Here is a 19,427-nt window from a genome sequence, read left to right as displayed (position 1 = left end):
CTGAGCACAGCCCTCCTTTCTCCCTGTGATAGTCTTACTTTTAAAAAATCATTATTCAGCACTTCTCTTATTGCCCTTTGTGTTCGTCTTGTGGGACAGTCCCAGGCCCTGTTGGCCACCATTTTTGTCAGGAGAACTGGGTATCTCCTCAGGTGAGGTTTCTGGGAGTTGGCATAAGAGGCAAGACTAATAGGTGGGTTTTCATATTCTAGTGGGACTATTTCAGTTTCCAGCCACAGAACCTCCAACTCAAACTGACTTAAGCCTAAAAGGGATTCAGATCATATACTTAAAAGTCCCAGGGTAGGCATGGCTTCAGGCATAGCTGGATCCAGGAGCTTAGTAGAGCTTGTCAGGAATATGTCTCCACCTTGCCATTCTGCTTCCCTCTGTGTTGGCTTCATCCTCAGGTAGGATCTCCCTGTGTGGTGGTCTCTGGCAACTCCAGGCTTTCCTCATCCTTTTACCCAAAGTCCCAGTGGAAGGGACTGGGGCATTCCTTTTCAGAATCGTTCCAAGAAAGCTGCTGGGATGAAGTCTCACTGCATTGCCTTGCGTCATGCACTCAGGCGAGAACCAGTCACTGTGGCCCGAGAGGGAGCTGATGGGTCGGACCTGGGTCCCAGGGCAGGAAAGCACATCTAGGCACAGTGTTCAGCTCTGCCAGAATCCTCAGAGGCTGAAGTCATCCTGAGCTGAGGAAAGTGTCCTGCAGAGCCTTTGTTTTGAGATAGGAAGGCTGCCACCTTCTGCTTGTTTGCAGTGGTTTGCTTTTCTCTGTCCTTCCTTTCCTCTCTTTTCCTACCACCTTCAGTCCACCCTCTTTCTCTATCAGTTTTAACAGCCCCTCTTCTCATTCTCTCCATCTGTTGCTTGTTTATTCCCGTGTGTGTGTGTGTGTGTGTGTGTGTGTGTGTGTGTGCGCACGCGTGTGTGCATGCTGCTCTTGTTCTAGATCTTGCTCTCAGCCTCTCTTCTTCCACTGGTGGAAAACACCTCTTGTCCAACAAGTTAGACTGATTTTTCAGCATTGAGACCTGTGGGGGCTGCTGGTGGAGGCAGACACGTCTGTGAGGAAGTGGGTCAGGTGCCCTCTAAGGAGCCTTGCAGCCTTCCTGGGGGACCCACTTTTGGGGGGCTGAAGTCACTGTCAGTCACCCTGCACCTGCTGTGTTTCCCCACAGCTCCTCACTGGGGGTGGAAGGTGCTGTGGGCATCAGGACTGATGAGGGGGAAGGCCAGAGAGCATGGGGCTTGCTGCCACAGGACACACCTGGCAGGCTTCACCCCCACCAAGAAAACCCCCAGAAAATGCTGCATCGACCCCTCAGAGCAGAGGCACACAGGTCCCTGGAAGGGGATAGATCAGAGCCTTGTGTCTGCTTCTCCAAGAGTTACTGCCCCTATTGTTCTTTGTCATGCTGCTGGTTTCTGAGAATGACAAAGGTAGGAAGAATCGTCCTGGAAGGACAGTGGTCCTCCCCGGGAGAGCCAGTTCAGGGAAGGCTCTCGCTGTATCCTGTGTGTTGGTGTGGGTGCTGAACCATGGATGTTCTCTGGAGAAAAACTAATTGCATTGTCAAATGTTTACATTCATGCCAACTCCAGCTGAAACAGTCATAGAAATGTTGAGCTGCAGGAATGGTCAAGGGGGCACTGGACTCGAGACCTTTATGGCCATGTGATCTTTGATAAGCCACATAACCTCTGGCCTTGGTCTCCTTATCTGTAAAATGGGAATGGCAGCAGCAAGAGAATTGTAGTCTAGGTTAAAATGAGGTGACATACATGAAAGAGCTTAGCACAGTGCTTGGGACCACTAGATGGCTGGGAAACATTAATTGACTGTGTATCCAGTGTAAATCTTTTCTGATCCTGATAAAGAAACCGAGTCCAAAGAATTTTATTGATGTAACTATCTATTGGCAGCCTAACTGCCTGATTTCTTACCTACTTCCCTCTAAGACATTTCATGTAGGGGATCCATTGGTATCTTCGTTTCTCCTCAAAGTACCCTGTATGAATGCAGCCCAGCCCTTCAAAGGTCAAATAGGCCACAACACCACAACTCCACGTCCTTGTATTCGATGGCTCACCCAATGAGTGACCGAATTGGAGGACCAAGTCCAGTTGTTTGAGAGTCTCCTGCCTTTGCTGTCTCAGCAGATTCTGCACCTAACTGACGCCCGCTGCCCTGTCTTGAGTATATAACACATCATGGGTGTGAGCGTGGAAAATCCATTTGTGCTTGCTCTTCCTGTCTCCAAGACTTAGGAAGAAACGATGGTTAGGCTAAGAACCCTTGATTGTCGGAAATAAACAATGAAAACATTAAGGCAGCCAGTCAGTAGCAACTTTATTAATACAATGCTAAATGAGGAAGCTGACTGCCAGACAAAGAAACCACTGAAACTGGTAACAGAAACGTGCTCATATAGTTAAAATGTGCACCATCATCCTTTCATTGATATTTTCCCCAAATTCGCCAAATTGCCCTTGACTCCTTGCACATCATCTACATCTAGAAAGCCATTAAACCGTTAACTCTTTGCACACATCAGGTGTCCATAAATGGGCTTTAGGAGGCCCATTACAGGCAAAATTTTATTTCTGTAGGAACGTGTGCCTCTGAGAAGAGGTCCACAGTTTTCATCAGATTGTTCTAGGCATTGACTAGAAATCAGGGTAAGGTTTTTACTTGTTTCTAAAATACTGGTTCCCAGTATGTTCTTTAATAAAAAAATTTCAAACACACGGAAAAGTTGAAGGTAATTGTACTGTGAACACCCATATAACTTAACTACCACTTAGTTTCTATAATTGATAACATTTTGCTTTATTTGCTTTTTCATGTATCTCTCTACCCATCCATCAATCCATCTTATTTTGTTTTTAATTAATTAATTAATTAATCTATCTATTCTTGGCTGCATTGGGTCTTCGTTGCTACGCACTGGCTTTCTAATTGTGGCGAGCGGGGGCTACTGATCGTTGTGGTGTGCGGGCTTCTCATCGCAGTGGCTTCTCTTGTTGTGGTGCACGGGGTCTAGAGCGCAGGCTCAGTAGTTGTGGCACACGGGCTTAGTTGCTCTGCAGCATGTGGGATCCTCCTTACTAGGGCTCGAACCCGTGTCCCCTGCATTGGCAGGGGGATTCCTAACCACTGCGCCACCAGGGAAGTCCCTCCATCTTATTTTTAACACATTGCAAAGTAAGTTTCAGTCATCACTGAATGTTCCCTCAGACGCTTCAGCAAGCAAATCATTAAAAAGGGCCAGTATTGTTCATGGTTCTTTTTTTAAAGTAAAATTGCGGCACTGAAATGCATAAATTTTAAGTGTTTCATCCATGAGTTTTTACAAATGCAAAAAATTTGTATAACTCAAACCCCTCTCAACATACAGAACATTTCCAGTACCCCAGAATGTTCCTTCATGCCCTTTCCCACTCAGTCCCTGCCCCAAAAGCCCAAGAAGCAACCACTGATGTGATTTTTTTCCACCAGAGATTAGTGTTGCCTATTCTAGAACTTCATATAAATAGAATTGTGAAGAGAGTCTTTCTGCTCTGTCTTCTTCCACTCGGCATAATGTTTGGAGATTCATCCATATTGTATGTATTAGGCAAGGTTTTGAGGGTATTAAAATGGTATCTCAGTCAGTTTACACGTGAAAGCCCAATTCTGCCTGAATGATTGCCACTCTGCCCTGTAAGAAATAAAGACAATAGAAAAACGAGAACAATGGTCATGTCATTATTTCCTCACTGCTAGTGTAGGGATGGTAAACTGGCCAGCACCACGTGCTTAGGCCTGAAACCTGGGTAGGAATCTCACTGCCTCTTTTATTTTAACCATTTTAATGAGATATAATTCACATACCATACAGTTCACCCATTTAAAGTGTACAATTCAGTGGTGTTTAATATATTCACAGCTACGTGCAATCATCACCACAGTCAATTTTTGAACATTTTTTTTTCAAAAAAATGTTATTTTTGAACATTTTCATCACGATAGAAAGGACCTCCATGGCCTTAGCTCTCATCCCTTACTCTCCTTTCCGTCCCACATTTCTCCCCAACCCTAAGCAACCACTAATCTACTTTCTGTCTCTATGTGTTTATCTATTCCAGACATTTCATATAATGAAATCATGCCGTATGTGGCCTTTGTATATGGCTTCTTTCACTTAGCATGATGTTTTCAAGGTTCATTCCTGTTGTAGCATGAATCTGGAATTCATTCCTTTCTGTGGCTGAATACTATCCCATTGTGTGGACAGACCATGTTTTGTTTATCCATTTGTCAGTTGATAGACATTTGGGTTGTTTCCACTTTTTGGCTTTTATGAATATTGCTGCTGTAAACATTTGTATACAACTTTTGTGCAGCCATATGTTTTCATTTCTCTTGGTTACATACCTAGGAGTGGAATTGCTGGGTCATAGAGTAGCTCTATGTTTAATCATTTAAGGAACTGCCAGAGTGCTTTCCAAGGTGACTGTACCGTTTTATATTACTACTAGCAGTGTATGGGGGTTCCAATTTCTCCACATCCTTGTCAATACTTGTTATTATCTGACTTGTTGATTATAACCATCTTAGTGGGTGTGCTGGGGTATCTCGTTGAGGCCTTGATTTGCATTTCTCTCATGACTAATGATGCTGAGCATCTTTTCCTGTGCTTATTGGTCATTTGTATAACTTCGCTGGAGAAATGTCTCTTCAGATCCCTTGCCCAGTTAAAACTTTGGTTATTTGTGGGGTTTTTTTGTTTTTGTTTTGTTTTTTTTGTGGTACGCGGGCCTCTCACCACTGTGGCCTCTCCCATCGCGGAGCACAGGCTCCGGACGCGCAGGCTCAGCGGCCATGGCTCACGGGCCCAGCCGCTCCGCGGCACGTGAGATCCTCCCGGACCGGGGCACGAACCCGCGTCCCCCGCATCGGCAGGCGGACTCTCAACCACTGCGCCACCAGGGAAGCCCTATTTGTGTTTTTATTATTGAGTTGAAAGAGCTCTTTCTATATTCTAGATATAAGTCCCTTATCAGATATATGATTTGCACACATATTCTGTGGGTCGTCTCTTCGCTTTCTTGATGGTGTCCTTTGAAGTGCAAAAGTTTTTAACTTCGATAAAATCCAATTCATCAACTTTTTCTTTTGTTGGTCATGTTTTTGGTGTTATATCTAAGAATCCTTTGCCATATTCAAGTTTATGAAGATTTACCCTTTGTTTTCATCTAAGAGTTTTATAGTTTTAGGTTTTGTGTTTAGATAATCCATTTTGATTCATTTTGAGTTAATTTTTGTATATGGTCTGATCATTCCTTTCTGTATGGCTATGCAGTTCCAGCATCATAAATTGAAAATATTATTATTTACCCCACTGAATTATCTTGGCCCCCTTGTAAAAAATCATCTGGCCATAGATGTATAGGTTTATTTCTGGACTCTCAATTCTATTCCGCTGATCCGTATGTGTATCCTTGTGCCAGTACAATATTGTCTTGATTACTGTTGCTTTGTAGTGTGTTTGTTCTTCTTTTTCAAGATTGTTCTTCTTTTTCAAGATTTTTTTGGCTATACTGGGTTCTTTGCAATTCCATATGAATTTTAGAATCAGCTTATCAGTTTCTACAATGAAGTCAGCTGGCGTTCTGATGGTGATTGCGTTGGATTTGTACATCAATTTGGGAGTATTGTCATCTTAACTGCTATGTCTCTGATCCATGAACATAGGATGTTTTCGAATTTTTTATATCTTATTTAATTTCTTTCAACAATAATTTGTAGTTTTCAGAATATGAGTTTTGCACTTCTTTTGTTAAATTTATTCCTCAGTATTTTATTCTTTTTGGTGCTAATGTAGATGGAATTGTATACTTAATTTCATGTTGAATTGTTCATTACAAGTGTATAGAAATACAATTGATCTTAATAATTGTTCTTGTAACCTGCAACCTTGCTGAACTTGTTCTTTCATTCAAATAGTTTTTAGTGAGTTCCTTATGATTTTCTATATACAAGATCATAGCATCTGTGAATAGACATAGTTTTACTTCTTTTCCAATCTGGGTGCTTTTTATTTCTTTTCTTTGCCCAATTGCCCTGGCTAGAACCACCAGTACAATGTTGATTACAGGTGATAAGGATGGACATCCTTGCCTTGCACCTGACCTGAGGGGGAAAGCATCCAGTATTTCACTGTTAAGTATGATGTTAGTTGTAGGTTTGTCATAGATGCCATTTATCAGGTTGAAGAAGATCCATTCTTTTCCTGGTTTGCTGAGTGTTTTTATCATGTTGGCTTCTGCCAAATGCTTTTTCTTCATCTACTGAGGTGATGATGTGATTTTTTTGGTTTTTTATTCTATTGATTGATATATTACATTAATTGATGGGGGCGATGTTAAACCAATTTTGCATTCCTTGGATAAATTCCACTTGGGTGTGGCACAAAATCCTTTTTATATGTTACTGGACTCAGTTTTCTAGTATTTTGTTGAAGATTTTTGCACACATATTCATGAGATATTGGTCTATAGTTTTCTTGTGACATCTTTGTCTGATTTGGGTATAAGGTTAATACTGACCTCATAAAATGAGTTGGGAAGCGTTTCCTCCTCTTCTAGTTTTTGAAAGAGTTTGTGAAGAATAGTTATTAATTCTTTAAATGTTTGGTCTAATTTAGCAGCAAAACTGTCTGGGCCTAGGCATTTCTTTGCCGGCAGGTAGTTTGGTCTCTCTCTTTTTTTTTTAAACTGTTTCAATCTCTTTATTTATTGTAGGTCTCTACAGATTTTCTATTTTTTCTTCAGTTAGTTTCAGTAGTTTGTGTCTTTGTAGGGATTTGTTCATTTCATCTAACTTATTTAGTTTACTGGCATACAGATGTTCACAATATTGCTTTATAATCCTTTTTTCTTTCTGTAAAGTTGGCCATAATGTCCCTTTTTCATTTCTGATTCTAGTGATTTGAGTCTTCTCTTTTTTTCTTGGTCATTGTAGCTAAATGTTTGTCAATTTGATCTTTTTAAAGAACCAGGCTTTGGTTTAATTGACCTTCTCTATAATTTATCTATTCTCTATTTCATTAATTTCTACTCTAATCTTTATTATTTCCTTCCTTGCTTTAGGTATATTTTGCTCTTCCTTTTTCCAGTGACTTACAGTGGAAGTTTAAGCTATTGACTTGAGCTCTACTTTTTCTTAATACAGGTGTTTACAGCTATAAATTTCTAAGCACTGCTTTAGCTGCATCTCATACATTTTAGTATGTTGTGTCTTCATTTTCATTCATCTCAAAGTATTTTCTGATGTCCCTTTTGATCTTTTCTTTGACCACTGGTTATTTAGGAGGGCGTTGTTCAATTCTTCATAATTTTGATTTTCCTACTATTGAGAAATCAGTAGTTTCATTCTGTTGTGATTGGAGAAAATACTTTGTATTATTTATAGTCTTTTAAATTACCTGAAGTTTGCTTTATGGCCCAGAATATGGCATATCCTAGAGAATGTTCCATGTGCACTTGAGAAGAATGTGTATCCTCTTGTTGGGTGGTGCATTCTATAGATGTATGTTAGGTGTACTTGGTTTATAATGTTAAATTTTCTGTTTCTTTGTTGATCTTGTGTCTAGTTGTTCTGTTCCTTATTGGAAGTAGAGTGTTGAGGTCTCCAATTATTATTTTTTTGAATTATCCGTTTTTCCCTTCATTTCTGACATTATTTGCTTCATGTATTTTGCTGCTCTATTATTAGATGCATTATATTTATCATTGTTATATCTCCCTAATGGATTGAACCTTTTGTCATTATAAAATGTACCTCTTTATTTCTAGTAATTTTTTTTGTGTTAAAGCCTGTGTAGTCTGATATTAGGATAGCCACTCTAGATTTCCTGTGGCTGTAGTTTGCATAATATAGTTTCCCTATCGTTTTACTTTTGCTCTAATTGTGTCTTTGAATCTAAAGATGTCTCCTATAGACATCATATAGTTGGATCCTGTTATTTTATCTAGTCTGACAGTCTCTGCATTTTAATTGGATTGTTTAATTCATTCACATTTAATGTTATTATTGACATAGTTGGATTTTTACCTGACATTTTCCTTTTTTGTTTTCTATGTGTCATGGTTTTTTGTTCCTTTCTTTCTTCTTTACTACTTTCTTTTGCATTAAGTATTTTCTAATGTAGTATTTAAGTTTTTAAATGATTTTTAAACTGTGTTTAACTATATTTTTGAGATGGCTGCTCTAGGGTCTACCATATATGTCCTAACTCTGAGGATGAACTTCAGATTTATACTAGCTTAATTCCAGTAATATGTGAAAATATTACTCATATATAGTTGTATTCCCCTTTCTGTATTTTTGTGGTATTATTGATATACATATTACATCTGTTAATTTTATAAATGCAGCAGCACATTGTTATAATTATTTTTTTTACCATCTGTAGCCATTTCCTTAGCCCAGTACAGCTTTGCTCTCACCTCCTTTGTTCTCTAATTGCAAACATATTATACATATATTACATTTCTGTGTGTTATAGGCCCAGCAATACATTATATACATATATTATACATATATTTTTTAAACTTGCTTTTAAAATAAGTTAAGAGAAGAAAAGAGAAAAAATATGCATTTATACTCTTTTGTGATTACATAATTATCTTTATTAGTGCTCTCTGTTTTTTCTGTGGATTCAAATTACTATAAGGGTTACTTGCTTTCAACCTGAAAAAACTTCCTTTAGTGTTTCTTATAAGGTAAATTTGCTAGATAACACATTTTGGTTTTTTTTTTCTTATCTGAAGATATCCTTATTTTGCCTCACTTTTGAAAGACAGCTTTTCTAGATTTAAGATTCTTGGTTGACAGTTATTTTTTGGAGCACTCTGAATGTGGCATTCCACTGTCTTCTGACCTCCATTGTTTCTACTGAAAAGTCAGATGTTAATCTTATTTGGGTTCCCTGTAAGTGATAAGTTATTTTTCTCTTAATGCTTTCAAAATTGTCTCCATGTCTCTGACTTTCAGTGTCATTACTGTGATGTGTCTATATGTAGATCTTCTTGTATTTATCCTACTTGGCATTTGTTCAGCTTCCTAGATGTGTAGGTTATTGTTTCTTCAATAAATTTGGGAAGTTTTCAGCCATTATTTCTTCAAATATTTTTTCTGTTCATTTTTCTCTTTTCTCCTTCTACTCCTGTTACACGTATGTTGACACACTTAATGGTATCCCACATTTCTCTATGGCTTTGTTTATTTTTCTTCCTTCTTTTGTCTCTTGGTTCTTCAGCTTTCATCATTATTTCTATCAATCTGTCTTCAAGTTTGCTAATTCTGTAGCCATTTCAAATCTACTATTGAGCCCCTCTAATAAATGTTTAATTTCAGTTGCTGTATTTTTTAATGCCAGAATTTTTTTTTTTTTTTTTTTTTTTTTTTTTGCGGTACACAGGCCTCTCACTGTTGTGGCCTCTCCCGTTGTGGAGCACAGGCTCTGGACACGCAGGCTCAGCGGCCATGGCTCATGGGCCTAGCCGCTCCATGGCATGTGGGATCTTCCTGGACTGGGGAACGAACCCATGTCCCCTGCATCGGCAGGTGTACTCTCAACCACTGTGCCACCAGGGAAGCCCTAATTCCAGAAGTTTTTCATTTATAATTTGTATCTCTTTATTGATATTCTCTGTTTGATTCGACATTGTCCTCATACTTTACTTCTTTAATCATAGTTTCCTTTAGCTGTGAACATATTTGTAACAGCTACTTTGAAATTTGTTAAATTTGACATCTGGTCATTCTCACAGGCATTTTCTGTTGTCTGCTTTTTACTTCCCTCCAGTGTTTGCATCATACTTTTTTTTTCATACTTTTTGGTTTTTTTACATGTCTTCTAATTATTTTTGGTTGGAAACTGGACATTTTAGATGAAATATTATAACAACTCTGGGTACTCTTCCCTACCCTGTGAGGCTTATTTGTTATTTGCTTCTGTGTTTGTTTAACAACTGACTGGACTGTTTCAGTGACATCTGTGTTCCCCTTCCTCCCTTCCCCCATACATACAGTGTTAAGCCTGATGTTACTTCCCAGAGAGGAACAGCTTTGCATATGCCCACAATTACCTGGGATGACAGTGGTTTCGGTAGGGTTCTCTTTCGCTGACTACATCCAGCTGTTAAACTCCACTAATTGCTGCATGTTTTGCTCTATTATTTTTAAACATCTTTATTGGAGTATAATTGCTTTACAGTGGTGTGTTAGTTTCCGCTGTATAACAAAGTGAATCAGCTATATGTATACATATATCCCCATATCTCCTTCCTCTTGCATCTTCCTCCCACCCTCCCTATCCCACCCCTGTAGGTGGTCACAAAGCACTGAGCTGATCTCCCTGTGCTATGCGGCTGCTTCCCCCTAGCTATCTATTTTACATTTGGCAGTGTATATATGTCCATGCCACTCTCTCACTTTGTCCCAGCTTACCCTTCCCCCTCCCCGTGTCCTCAAGTGTGTTAGCATATGGTATTTGTTTTTCTCTTTCTGACTTACTTCCCTCTATATGACAGACTCTATGTCATCCATCTCACTACAAATAACTCAATTTCATTTCTTTTTATGGCTGAGTGACATTCCATTGTATATATGTGCCACATCTTCTTTATCCATTCATCTGTCGATAGACACTTAGGTTGCTTCCATGTCCTGGCTCTTGTAAATATTAACAGTGTCCTCAGTCATACATTTTTCTACAAACCAATCCAATCAAACTCTGTCTCCTTTGAAGGAATAGTTTCTGAGGTCATTGTTTGGTATTTGTTTTGACCCTAGGAGGGCTCCTCTCAGCTGTCTTATTCTCTGGTTATCTCTTCCAAAATAGTTGGCCTACAATATGGGCTGTATCTACATTAAATCTGTGAACCTGCCCCAGTTGCCTTTCTCCACAATCTCCACTGTTCTTGAGAGCACCCTTAGGCCTAAACTTCTCCAAGCTCTGTTGCAAATGAAGTCAATTCCTTTGGGAAGAGATTAGCAGCTGTTTTACAGCCTTCTTCTTCCCCCAGGCAAAATCTCTGAGGTAGAGGTCTGGAGCTGGGGGTGAGGATAATGGCAAGCTTCTGAGTGACCTCCGCATTCTAGGAGCTGAGTGCTTTGTGGAGAGGAAGGCAGCATCCTGAGGCCCTCTCAGCTTGCCTCTTCTCACAAGGAACCATCACCTCATGAGGTGGGGTGAGGGTGATCAGGGCCCGAATATTCTCACTGGTGCTGTGCTCAAGGCAGAACTTCTATTGTGTAAGTGAAGGTTGGGTGCAATGAGGAGCCCTCACCTCTCTACCGTACTCACTTGGCACTTAGCCTCAGCAACAGGTAGCTGGGGGCAGGAGGAGAAACACTGATGTTCTGCTCCTCCTGGGAAGAAAGCCCTCCTGCTGGAAGCTTGGTGGGAGAGGAAGCCCTATATTCGGGCTACAGGAGTCTGAAGTGGAGTCTGCCTCCCTGAGCTTGGGGGTGCTGGTGGAGGGAGGGAGTAGTCTTGTTTCAAATTGCACAGACTCTCACTTTTCTTACTGAATTTTCATAGATTTTCTTGAATAGATGTTTCTTCATTTGTTGTTTGCCTGTAGGACCATTTCCAGAGGCTTTCAGTCGTTGTTGCTTTGCTTGTTTTTGCATTTTTCACAAGTTTCACTGAAGGGTATAGATCAGCAGATCTCCCCACAGTGTCCTGCCAGGTTGATCACTCTCCTATCCTCTTAAATAAGATCAAAGTCTTCATACTAGCTGGTGGTGCAGCCAGAGGCAATGAAAGAACCCAAGGTCATGAGTGAACAGAGGAGAAAAGAAGGACCCTGTGGACAGGCCCCAGGTGATTTCATTACTTTGGTTGCAGGGAAGATGAGAGAGAAGAGAGGGTACAACCACGTTCCTACCCTTTAACATGGTGACGGCGGCCTCTGATAAATGGTCCTAATGAGATTAGGATTCTCTCTTAAAAGAGGAGAGACAGTGTGTGTGGTGGGGGCGGGGTGGACAGGGGGCAGTGAGGTGGTTTGAGAGGGACAGAGCCGTCTGCTCTCCCGTGACCTAAAAGGTTCCTCTGTTGTGGCATCATTAGAGAGGGGCATTTGCGCTTCCTCTTGGGTGATAAGTAGAGAAGGATAACGAGTATGGGATTTGCAAAATCTCCAGGCTTCAGATTCTGAAATGAAACCAAAGCTCCAGTCTGTCTTTTCATCTCCATGTCAGGCCCTGGGCTATTGTAACCACCGCTGAACTGCTCCTGCCTCCAGCCTCTCCCCTCCAGTCCTTTTCCAATTCTGCAACTGCTCTGCTCCTGGAGGGACTTTTCTAAAGTGTGACTCCAGCCGGGCCTCTACGGAGACAGCCTTCAACCTCTTCTTTAGCTCAGGAATGGCCTCTGTATTTCTTCACTCCCTGTAGGGCCCGTGGGGCATCTACCTGGCCTAACCAGCCTCTCCATAAGCAGGAGTCAAATTGAATACCATACAGTATGGTATATGTGTATATTCATATTTGCACTGTGTCTGTGTAAAGGCCCTGTAGCAGGAATAAGCATATTGTGTTTTAAAAACATCAAGAAGGCTCTATTAATGATATCTGGGACCTGGGCTTAGATCTCAGCTCATCACTCTCTACTTATATGACTCGCCCCTTGCGTGACAGATCATTTCACCTCAACCTCAGTTTCCTCACCTGTAAAATGAGGATAGTGTGCAGATTACTGTTGTGAGGATATCACTTACATGTGATAACATAAGTAGAACCCTTGGCACATGGTAAAAGCTTAATTTGTTCATGCAAGTAACAAGTATGTATTGAGTGCCTACTCATCCCAGGGACTGTTGTAAAAGTGGGAAAATAGCAGGAAATAAAATAAAATCCCTGTCTAATGGAGCTCACGTTTTAGTAGGAAAGATCAGCAGTAAACAGATTTGGAAACTACACATTTGTGCACACACACAAAAGTTCAGGTTTTGATTTGATCTATGAAGAAGAATAAAGTAAGAGTGATCTGAAGTTGGTGCTTTTGTAGTTAGTGAAGGGTGGCCAGGAAAGGTCTTGCTGAAGCATTGGCATTTGGGTACAGATCTGAAAGAAATGAGAAAATGGCACACAGTGGTCAGTAAATATTTGTGAAATGTGAATGATGCAAATGTCTGGGAAGAAAATATCCCAAGGAGAGGCAATAGCAAGTGCAAAGGCCCTGTGGCAGGATTACTTGGCATGTTTTAAAAGCATTAAGAAGGCTCTGTGAATATTTATACTGTAGTTTTTAGGCGTAAAGTGTACTGATGTCTGCAACTTACTTTAAAATTCATTAAAAAATTAGATGGATGGATGGATAGATAGAGGGATGGACAGATATATGCTTATGTTAGTATAGTAAAATGTTCATAGTAGCATTTAGGTGGTAGGTATATGAATATTCACCGTAAAATTCTTTCAGTTTTACTTTGTGTTTGAAAAGTATCATAATGCAGTGTTGGCGGAGAAACATCAGGAAGTCTAGTGAGGCTGGAGCAGGCTGAGGGAAGGAGAGAGTAGTCAGAGAGAAGGCCACTGAGGTCTCCAGGGCCCAGAGCATGGAGGGCCTCATAAGCTGTGAGGAGACATTTGTGTTTTTTTTCTAAGCACAATGGGAAGCCTTCAGAGGGATTTGAACAAGAGAGTTTCATGATCTAATTTATGACTTTAAAAGATCCCTCTGGCTGCTGTGGGGAGAAATGCAAGCAAGAATGAAAGCAAGGAGGCCAGGTAGAGGGACAGTGGTGGTCTGGACCAGGGGGGTGGCAGTGGAGGTGGTGAGGCTGGTCAGATTCAGGGGGCAATTTGAAGGAGCTGCTGATGGATTAGATATGCATTGCCCAAGAGCAGGGCTTTGGCCTCAGCAGGGCAGATGGTGGTTCTTTTTCCTAAGATGGGGAAGATGAGGGAATGAAGTAAGTTTGGGGAAGGGTGTGTGGGAGAGTGGTAAGAGGGAGAATCACATGTTCTATTTTAGGTGTGAAAAAAACAAATAATAGACTTCCTAATGAATGGTAGCTATTATCACTGTTTCTACCCCGCACGATTACATAGTGACCTCTGCAAACACACGAGCTCTGTCTTAGCTTGCAGCTTAGCTCTACTCATCTTTTCTTCTTTTCTCCCCCTTACATTTTCCACTTTTCCTCGCTCCTCCACCTGCCACTCCAGACCACCACCAGTGACTGCTGGAGCCTCTGGAAATGAGCAAGCCTCTGCCCGGTCGGCTCCTTCAGCATTATGGGGGGTGGGATCAGAGGAAGCCCTTGGGGTCAAACCTGAGAGCATGCAGACCATGGGGTTCAGCTCATGGGCTTGCAAAACCCTCTGGCCTTTCTGTCTCTGTAGCTAGGCAGACACACAGGTCACCAGGTGGTGCTAACACATGGCTGGCGTGAGATTCAAAGACGCAGCAGAAAGAAGCACGGAGATCTCTCCATTTTATTGAGAAGATGACTCTGAGTCCAGATCTGAGTTCATTTGACCCATTTAGCCGGGCTGTCATTTTGCATCAACTATGTCAGAACAGCAGGTAAAGACATTTGTCAGGTAGCCAGCTGGGGAAAGCTGACTTAACTGTCAGAGGCCTGCTGTCTGCAGAAGGCTGTCCCAGGCACTGAGGGCTGGGTCCACCAAGAGGCCACTGCATCTCATGGAGGCACTGGCTCAGTCTTCTTGAGCCACCTGCTCACAGAGAGGAGTCCTAGTGTGCCTGCATGAGTTGGGGATTAACAGGGAGGGATGATTTCCATGCTGCTCATGGCCCTTAGGAGTCATTAACTCTGGTAACAACAACAACTAACTCTCCTATGAAGCTAATTGTGTGCCAGGCACCGTTACAAGCACTTCATGTGTAATAACTCGTTTAATCCTATGACAGCCCTATAAGGTAGGTACTATTATTATCATTCCCATTTTACAGATGAGGAAATGGAGGCTTAGAAAAGAGAACTAAGTTGTTCAAGGTCACACAGGTAAAAAGTGGCAAAGCCAGGTATCGTGGCTTTGCCACTTTTTACCTGTGTAAAACTCCATGATGGACAGGTGGACAGGCTGCGTGGGCAGAATCAAGATAATCCACGAGGACAGGAGAAGAGACAGTCCCATGGATGCTTGGCACAGGGAAGGTATCTGCAGGATAGAGAGAGCAGGGGCCACCTTTGTTACTCTTTTGTTTATTAGAATTTAATAGATCTGTCTGTCTATATAGGTATGTATATATATATATATATATATATATATATGCATTCTCTTTATAATATTAAACATCTTTGTGCTTGCTTTAAAATACAAATACATTAACACTTATACATGACCCATTTTCTACCGTTTTCTACCCATTTTCACCTCTCAGGGTACAAGCTATAACAGAGGTTAAATAAATCATAGGCTTAACTGTCCTGCTCCCCCAAAAGTCTCCTTCCCAAAGACCACTAGCTGCATGGTCTTGAGCAAAACACTTAAATTCTCTGCAGCTCAGATTTCTTTGTGTAGACGCACCCCATAAGCTAAAGCCATTAGTAATTATAATCATAATCACAAGAGCCACTATCAGCTGAATACCTAATGTATTGTATGTCTGTGCTATGCTGAGCACTTTCACGTATCTCTCTTTTTTTTTAATGTATTGAAGTCTCGTGTCTTTCTTCTTTTAGATATAATTGATATATAACAGTTTATTAGTATCAGGTATATAGCATGATGTTTCGATATATGTATATATTATGAAATGATCGCCACAATAAATCAGGTTTAACATCCATCACCACACAGAGTTACTTTTTTTTTCTTCTGATGAGAACTTTTAAGACCTACTCTCTTAGTAATTTTCAAATATATACCACAATTTATAGTCACTGTGTTGTATATTACATCCTATGATTTACTGATCTTATGACTGGGAGTTTGTACCTTTTGACTCCCTTCACCCATTTCGTCCACCCCCATCTCTGGTAACCACCAGTCTGTTCTCTGTATCAGTGAGTTTGGTTTGTTTTTGATTTCAGATTCCACATAAAAGTGAGATCATACACTATTTGTCTTCTTCTGTCTGACTTATTTTACTTAGCATAACACCCTCAAGGTCCATTCCTGTTGCTGCAAATGGCAGGATTTCCTTCTTTTTTTACGGCCAAATAATTTTCCATTGTTTATATACACCAATCTTCTTTATCCATTCATCTGTCGATGGACATTTTGGTTGCTTCCATGTCTTGGCTATTGTAAATAGTGCTGCAGTGAACTTGGGGGTGCAGGTATCCTTTCAAGTTTAGTGTTTTCATTTCCTGTGGATAAATACCCAGAAGTGGAATTGCTGGATCGCATGGTAGTTCTATTTTTAAATTTTGGAGGAAACTCCATACTGTTTTCTGTAGGGGCTGCACCAATTTATTTCCCACCAGCAGTGCATAAGGGTTTCCTTTTCTCCACATCCTCGCCAACTCTTATCGTTTCTTGTCTTTCTCATAATAGCCATTCTAACAGGTATGAGGTGATATCTCATGGTTTTGACTTTTGATTTGCATTTTCCTGATGATTAATGATGTTGAGCATCTTTTCATGCACCTGTTGGCCATCTTTTTGTCTTCTTTCATGGATTATCGTTTAATCCTCCTAAAGGCAACTGAGATGTACAGAAATTATGTAACCTGCCTGCGGTCACACAAGCAAGAGGTGACAGAGCTGGGCAGTAGAAGTGTCTCAAGGGCAAGAGCTATGTTCTCATTGCTTAACTCAGGCAGGGCCTGTCACTGACCAGAGAAGAATAAAGCTTTGATGGGTAAACGTGCGTGTGCAAAGAGATATGCTTGATCTATAGCCCCCATAAGAATTCTCCCGCTCCCCAAATTAAGTTCTTGGATGAGTGTGTTAGTCAGCTCAGGCTGCCATAATAGAATACCACAGACTTGAGGGGCTTAAACAACAGAAATATATTTCCTCACAGTTCAGGGGGCTAGAAGTCCAAGATCAAGGTGCCATTAGGGTTGGGTTCTGCTGTTGTCTCTCTTCCTGGCTTGTAGACAGCTGCCTTCTCACTGTGTCCTCACAAGGCCTTTCCACTGTGCACGTGAAGAGACAGAAAGAGAGATCTCCGACGTCTCTTCCTCTTCTCAGAGTGACACCAGTTCTATCAGATTAGGGCCCCACCCTTATGACCTCACTTAAGCTTAATTACTTCCTAAACACCTCATCTCCAAATACCATTACACTGGAAGTGAGGGCTGTAACATTTAGATTTGAGGGAAGACAGAATTCAGTCCATGACAATGAGCTCTGAAGAGAAGCTTCTGGGAACCCTTAAAAATTGTGTACAATATTTTGCATGGAAGGGAATCCATATATAACATCTGTTTGACTTCCCAAAAGGTAAGAACCACTGGTGGTATTATAAGTGAACAAAGAGGGAAAGGGTTCGTGGAAAAATGGAAACAGAGCTGGCATTAAGGGATAGAAGAAAAAGAAATTTCTTATAATATTGTTTTAATAAGTGTTAAAAAGTGGAGAACAAGAGGGGCAGTGGAAGGTAAGGATGTAGTATTTCAGCCCCATTTTCCATTTGGGGAAGTTAGATGGCCTGCCTGAGATCACAGCATGGAGAGTGGATCTGAGCCTAGAACCCAGTATCCTGAGCCCCAGCCCACGCTGTTTTCACCAGGCTTGTTGTCTGTGCTGCCCCACAGAAGCCAGGGCCATCTGAGTGAAGCTCCTGGGCTGCTCTTCTGCTGACCTCATAGATGCTCTTCCCCTTGCTTTCCTTCTAGAAGTGGAGCAGATCGAGGCCATCGCCAAGTTTGACTACGTGGGGCGGTCCCCGCGTGAGCTGTCCTTCAAGAAGGGAGCCTCACTGCTACTGTACCACCGCGCCTCCGAGGACTGGTGGGAGGGTCGTCACAACGGCGTGGATGGGCTCATCCCACATCAGTACATAGTTGTACAGGACATGTGAGTGGGAATTGGGATCTTCTGTGAAGAATGCCATGATTGATTAGTGATGTCTGGAATGGGCACAGGAATGAGAGTACCGGATTGTATGACAGCAATTTGCTCTCCCTGGTATGACACACTTGGTCTTCCATAAGAATGGAATGTCTAACCTCCCTTTGAATGGTGACCCACTTAACAAATAAGCAAATTGCTCATCCTTCAGAGTCCACAGGGACCATGTTTGGTGCCCTTGGCTCACCATCCCGGCCCACCTGACGGCCTCCAGGGCGTTGATCACCCACTATGGTTCTCAGTGTCCAGTGAATCTTGCCATATACCTCCACCGTCCTGGGCCTTTCCTGTAGCCAGTGGCCATTCCCACTCCCCTCTTAATAGCCCACCATTCTCTACCCCGAGGTGGCTGTCTCAGTAGATGGGCAGAAACAATCATCCCCTCATTTCCAGCTAAGAGGGTACTATTTTTTAAAAAAGAATTTTAGGCATTAAAAAAAAGCCCTACATCCCAAATACCTAGCCCCACCATAATGCCCAGAAAGTCTACACCTTCCATCCTTTGAAAGCCTTTGAAGGTTCCTGCACACGCTCCCTCCGAGCTCCAGTCTGCCTCAGGTGGAACTGATTTACCAAGGAAGCAGCCACCAAGCTGGGCCTCAAGGGGAGGCGGCCAAAGGCATACGTCTTGATGGCAGAGGGGACGGTCTGGAGACAGAGAAAAGTCCAGAGCTCGGCAAACAACAATACGATCCAAAGCAGCTCTCTGACGTCCCCAGGCCTCTGAGGGCAGGGAGAGGGCATGGGGGGGAGGCGGGCAGGGCACCCCAACAAGCTCCAGGCCCCCCACACCTGTTCAAAGCCCTGGGTGCGGAGAGGGATGGAGATGCCTTCCTCTTCCCTCGCTGGACCCCCAAACTGCTGCTCATCGCCCAGGGCTCAGCTTGCAGGCCCCCCTCCCCCATTTCTCCAGCACACCCTCCCCTTTAGCTCATCCCAGTCTTGAGCAGCTGGGAGAGAAGAGCCTAGATGAGGGGAGGAGAAGGTAGGCCCTGGTGGTGCCACAGAGGGCCTCCTGCTGGAGGAGCAGCAGCGGCTCAACCACGAGGTGTGTGTGGGTCCAGCCCCTCAGGTCTCAGCACATGTCGGTTCTCTGGAGCGAATCCCTCCCAGTTCACATCTGTCCTTCTCCCCAGGGACGATGCCTTCTCGGATGGCCTGAGCCAAAAGGCCGACAGCGAGGCCAGCAGCGGGCCACTGCTGGACGACAAGGCCTCCTCCAGAAACGACCTCCAGTCCCCCACGGAGCACATCTCGGATTACGGCTTTGGGGGGGTGATGGGCCGGTAGGAAACGCGGATTCATTCTTTGTGGCTCATACAGTGCCGGTTTGTGTCTGACTGGGGAGAAGCAAGGGCACAGGAGG

General features: G+C 42.4%; 1 protein-coding gene across 1 annotated transcript in view; it reads left to right on the top strand.

The window, feature by feature from the left end:
• The window catches only part of SRGAP3 (SLIT-ROBO Rho GTPase activating protein 3), a 257,414-nt gene that overhangs the window by 231,200 nt on the left and 6,787 nt on the right, over window positions 1–19,427 (top strand). The window contains exons 19-20 of the mRNA XM_007463719.1: window positions 17,827–18,007; window positions 19,198–19,347. Coding sequence (XP_007463781.1) covers window positions 17,827–18,007; window positions 19,198–19,347 — 331 coding nt within the window. The remainder of the gene's footprint in view (window positions 1–17,826; window positions 18,008–19,197; window positions 19,348–19,427) is intronic.

Source organism: Lipotes vexillifer, unplaced genomic scaffold, assembly GCF_000442215.2.
Source record: "Lipotes vexillifer unplaced genomic scaffold, Lipotes_vexillifer_v1.1 scaffold1387, whole genome shotgun sequence".
Lineage (NCBI taxonomy): Eukaryota > Metazoa > Chordata > Mammalia > Artiodactyla > Lipotidae > Lipotes > Lipotes vexillifer.
Note: the sequence above shows the minus strand (reverse complement) of the source record. Positions and strands in the feature narration are given on the sequence as shown.